The 4,652-nt window shown below is 34.8% G+C and overlaps 1 protein-coding gene across 1 annotated transcript; it reads left to right on the top strand.

The window, feature by feature from the left end:
* The first annotated feature begins 448 nt into the window (after positions 1-448).
* Positions 449-2,736, top strand: LOC107751505 (tumor necrosis factor receptor superfamily member 5-like). Its single transcript, XM_016567248.1, has 5 exons — positions 449-834; positions 1,820-1,945; positions 2,065-2,220; positions 2,352-2,433; positions 2,568-2,736. The coding sequence occupies exons 1-5, from the start codon at positions 708-710 to the stop codon at positions 2,734-2,736; spliced, it is 660 nt and encodes a 219-aa protein (XP_016422734.1). The 5' UTR covers positions 449-707.
* The last annotated feature ends 1,916 nt before the right edge of the window (positions 2,737-4,652 follow it).

Genomic DNA, 4,652 nt, shown 5'->3' with positions numbered 1-4,652 from the left:
TAAATTCAGTACTCAGCAAGGAGTTTTTCATTAGCAGTCATTACTTCAAGTTTCAGTATTCTGATTGGCTAAAGCATAGATAAACATTATGCACCATGAATTGTAAATGTTGAACATTTTATGTTTTTATAGTTATGTGTGATTTAAATAAATACTTTATTTCAAACCTTCACAGTACTTCACTCACCCACGTTTCTGTTTGGTATAGATATGGGAGCTTTACCTGCAAACCCATGTGAGATTGCTGTATGATTCATCTGGTATTTATATAATACATTTCCTTTGTATTCCTCTCACTTATAATTAACTAGATTATAATTGAACTATATTTAGAGCAGTTTTGTCTTTTGATAAGATGTAGTGAATTGAGTTATTCAGCATCTTCAAATGTTAATTAAAAAAGAAATGCTTTAACTTTCTTTCCTAAATATATGTTGTATAATATGAATTATAGGCATTTTGTAAATTGTCATTCCCCTTGTCTTAAGGAGTTGGCATGCCACCTGCTGGTGCATTAATGTATAAAATAATGAGTCAATGCATAATTGGTGTTTAGTTTTGAGGCCCATACATTTTAGTAAAATGGATTTAAAAGTGTCTGGCACAATTTATTTCTGTCTATTTTTCTGAAAGCCATCTAACACAAATCTCTTTTTCAGCTCCATGAAAATGACTACCTCTGCAGATGATTTATTTAGTTCCCAGATATGTGTATATTCTATAGTCTATCAAAATTGCTTCCCCTCCTCTTCGTGAGGATTGTGCTTTGTGTGGCTGCATGCAATAATGCAGAATATGAAATTGATGGAGAGTGTTGCCCGATGTGTGATCCAGGTAAGTCCTGGATAAGATTGCTCTTCACTCAAACCCACAATAGATAAAGATGACCCCAGATACTTAAAGGGGTCATATATGATACTTTTTCATTATAGGCTTTAAATTGTATCATTCATTATTACTGATGAACAACTGTAATATGCTCATATCATAAAATAATCTTCTATGTTTGAACAGAAATTACACTTGTGGTACATTCCCTTCATCTGGTATAAAATAATGTATAGAAACAACTAGGACAGGCCAGGTGTTGAATTACAGTGTGAAATCTATTTATATAGTACACAGTTTTATTTCTGATTCTATTTTTTATTATAAGTCACTTATTTGACAGATATTATTATAGTTACTAAATCCACAAATAGATTTCAAGGTCTAGGTTAGTGGTTTCTAAGATAGAAGATGGTTTGGAATCACTGATCTATCCATCATTGCATTAAACACAACATGACTCCAGTCTAGGGTTGGATATTGATGCAGATTTCCTGATTTATTTCACTTTGATTCTGATTCGCAAACATTCACAACTTGTCAAGTTGTTCAGCAGAAGCAGATATCCCTGAAAATAGGCATAAAGTAAAAAAAAGAGGTCAAAAACCAATATTGGGATTGTTCATAACAAGATCCCGATTAATTAGAAAATCTGTGTACCCAGCGTTATTACAGTCTGATTATTTGTATTATTTTGATTATTTATTCTAGGCTATTTTCTAAATCAGAAAAAGATTTATTGGCCAAGTGTGCACAAGCACACAAGGGATTTGTTATGGCGTTAGAAATGTACTTAACATAAAATCAAGATACAGAACATAAGAAACATACCAAATATTCCCATTTTTAAGTCTACACCGTTTATAGAAATATACAGACATACAATAAATACAACTTACACAGTTACAAATACATGCAAAAGTTATGTACATATGGCATGTATAAATAATGTATAATAAATGTGCTGGCAATTTTTTTTTATATTGTCTAGGAGAGCGAGTTCATAAACATTGTGATAAGTACACAAGCACAACATGTGATTCATGCCTCGTGATGACTTACACTGATGCTCCTAATGGATTTACAGAATGTCTGCCCTGTTCTGTCTGTGATACAAGTGAGTAAAACTTTCTTTCTTAGTGAGTCGTCATGCTTTCATGCTTTCAAATATATTGTAGTTTTTTTTTCTCTAGCTGACTTGTCATTGCCAGGTTTTTGTTTGCTTTCTTGTCAAAGGTAATGATGGGCTGAGAGTAAAGCAGATATGTACATTAATATCAGATACAGTGTGTGAACCTCTGCCAGGTTATTACTGTATAGACTTGCTCTCCAACTGTAAAAGGGCCATGAAACATTCATCCTGCTCACCTGGACAATACATCAACCAAACCGGTCAGTCTTTTATCAGTCGAGCAGCTTTAATATACATCCATAAAAACTGAGAACAATAACTCTGCTTGCATTTATATTAACTCTTTATTGCTCATGTACTGATGCTGTATTTTTAAATTGCATTTGTGTAGGAACAGAGTTCAGAGATACAGTGTGTGATTACTGTCCTGCTGGTTCATATTCAAATGGTACATTCTGCAAATTGCATACAAAGTAAGTATTAATATTTTAAAACTCTGACACCTTCTTAAATTAAATTTGTTGTTTTTTAATTTGCTTCAGTAGATTTTTTTCTCACAAGAGATGTATTTGTAGTTAATCTTGAGTACTGTATCTCTCTCTAACAGCTGTGCATCTCTTGACAAAATAACAATCAAGGAAGGAACAGATAAGACTGATGCTGAGTGCAGTAACAGAGCACCTTCTTATTTACTGCCACTGATTCTGTGTGTGTGTGGAGTGTGTTCGCTGTCGCTTATTGTCATAATTGTAATTATTGTAAAGAAAAAAAATTAAGCAAAATAGTGGATTCAATCGAGTTACAACCCAAGATTTAGACCTGTAAACTTAGTTTTTAATCATGTAATGTTTTTAAATAGTAATTACTGTTTCTACTATATTTTTTCTATGTTTTCCATGAGCACCAAAATCAAGCTGGTCCTCCCTCTAACCAAGTTATTTGCTCTCTTGGCTAACGTTTATAGATTAAACTTGTATAAATGGCAGGCAAAAGTTGCATAGATCCCCCAGCAGATCTTTGATCAAAGATTCAGTCATGTTTAGTGGACTTTTTTTGGGACAAGCTGCACTGGGTACCAAAAAGTGTATTGAACCTTCCTAAAGAAGAAGGAGGACTTGGACTGGTGCATCTACAAACATTCAGTGCATACAAAGACTTTTAACAGGCTCAGAGAACCCAAACCTCTACACTGAGAGGGTTTGAAGGACTAGGATTGGATAGAGCCTCACTGTGATCCTCAGAAGCTGAAACTCTCCAAGTTTCCTGCTTTTTATCAAATCTTTTTAAAGTGTGGGCCTTGTTCAAGATTCCAAAGAGGAGGACTGTGAACTCTTTGTTCTGGCTGTTGCACGAGCCGTTAATATTTGACTCACGTTTGGCCTTGTCCAGTGAACTGAGTTACTTTGTGACAGAAGAGAATCTTCTCAACTCTGGAGCTAACTTTATAGATGTGAGTTCAGTGACTGAGAAGCTGGGGTTGAGATCTACTCGTTTGGTCACCAGAGCACTTGACAAGTGGAGGACCGCTTTGTCTGAAAAAGAACTGAAATTGTTATTGGATTACTCACTGGGGTTTATTAATCCAGATTGTACTGATTCTTTTCCCGAGTTATATTTAACTCCCTTAATGGACAATTGTGGAGGCTGTTTCTTAGAGGTTAACAATTTGATTGTGCTGAGTTCAGATGTTACTTCTGGAAAGGTCTGTTACAAAATCTGTGTTCAAATCTTTAATAAGAAGACCTTGGATAAAAAAAATTGATCCTCCTTGGCGTGGTATGCTTCATTTGAAAGAGTGAAAAACTTGAGTGGAGAGTATTGTATAAGTCACCTGTAACGAATCAGTCCACTGAAGGCGAGCGTAGTGAAGAACCCATGTGCAGTTTATTCACAGACGTGATCCAAACATCCAAACAATAAATGAAGACTAGAAACACAGACTTGACTTGACTTGACGAGGCATGAACAGACTTGACTAGGCATGAACAGACTTGACGAGGCATGAACAGACTAGACTCACTGACAGCGGGTTACAACATCAATACACGACCAGGCACAATGGGAAACATGAGGGCTATTTGTATCAAACAAAGAGGGTCACATGACATGAACAAACAAATGGGAAACAAGACACATGACCTAGACAACCAATCAGAACATGACACAATGAACAGAGGAACCAATGGCATGAATACATGAGGGCAAGGGAAGCATGACACAAACAGGGTGAATCAAACTACAAAATAAAAGACAGGAAAACATGAACAAGAAACACAACCTAAAACACCACATTACATCACCATTATCTAAGAGAATTGGAGATGTTGTTATTGCAGTGAACACTTTTGTTTCTGTTATTAACCCGGATATTGATCAAAACTGTTCTTTTTGTTCACAAAAGGAAACTGTCTTCCAAGCATTTATGCAGTGTTCAAGACTGACACCCTTATTTATTGTTTTAAATATTATTTTTAATTGCTTTAATGAGTGTTTTTCAATGAAGGTGTTTATTTGTGGTTTTAAATATTCACAGAGTCGTAAGTATCAGTGTCAGTTTTTAAATTTTATATTGGTACATGCAAAAATGGCAATTTATACTACAAGAAAAGAAAGAAATGATCACTGGGTTTGCAATGATTTAAAGGCAGTGTTAACTAGCTCTGTTAAATCCAGAATCTCAATAGATTTTAAT

The sequence above is a fragment of the Sinocyclocheilus rhinocerous genome, unplaced genomic scaffold, assembly GCF_001515625.1.
Source record: "Sinocyclocheilus rhinocerous isolate Xijiao unplaced genomic scaffold, SAMN03320098_v1.1 scaffold20014, whole genome shotgun sequence".
Lineage (NCBI taxonomy): Eukaryota > Metazoa > Chordata > Actinopteri > Cypriniformes > Cyprinidae > Sinocyclocheilus > Sinocyclocheilus rhinocerous.
Note: the sequence above shows the minus strand (reverse complement) of the source record. Positions and strands in the feature narration are given on the sequence as shown.

Coding starts and splice junctions, on each gene's coding strand:
- LOC107751505 (XM_016567248.1), top strand. CDS start 708: ATGTGTATATTCTATAGTCTATCAAAATTGCTTCCCCTCCTCTTCGTG. Junction 835..1,819: donor TTGCCCGATGTGTGATCCAG/GTAAGTCCTGGA, acceptor TATATTGTCTAG/GAGAGCGAGTTCATAAACAT. Junction 2,434..2,567: donor TTCTGCAAATTGCATACAAA/GTAAGTATTAAT, acceptor TCTCTCTAACAG/CTGTGCATCTCTTGACAAAA.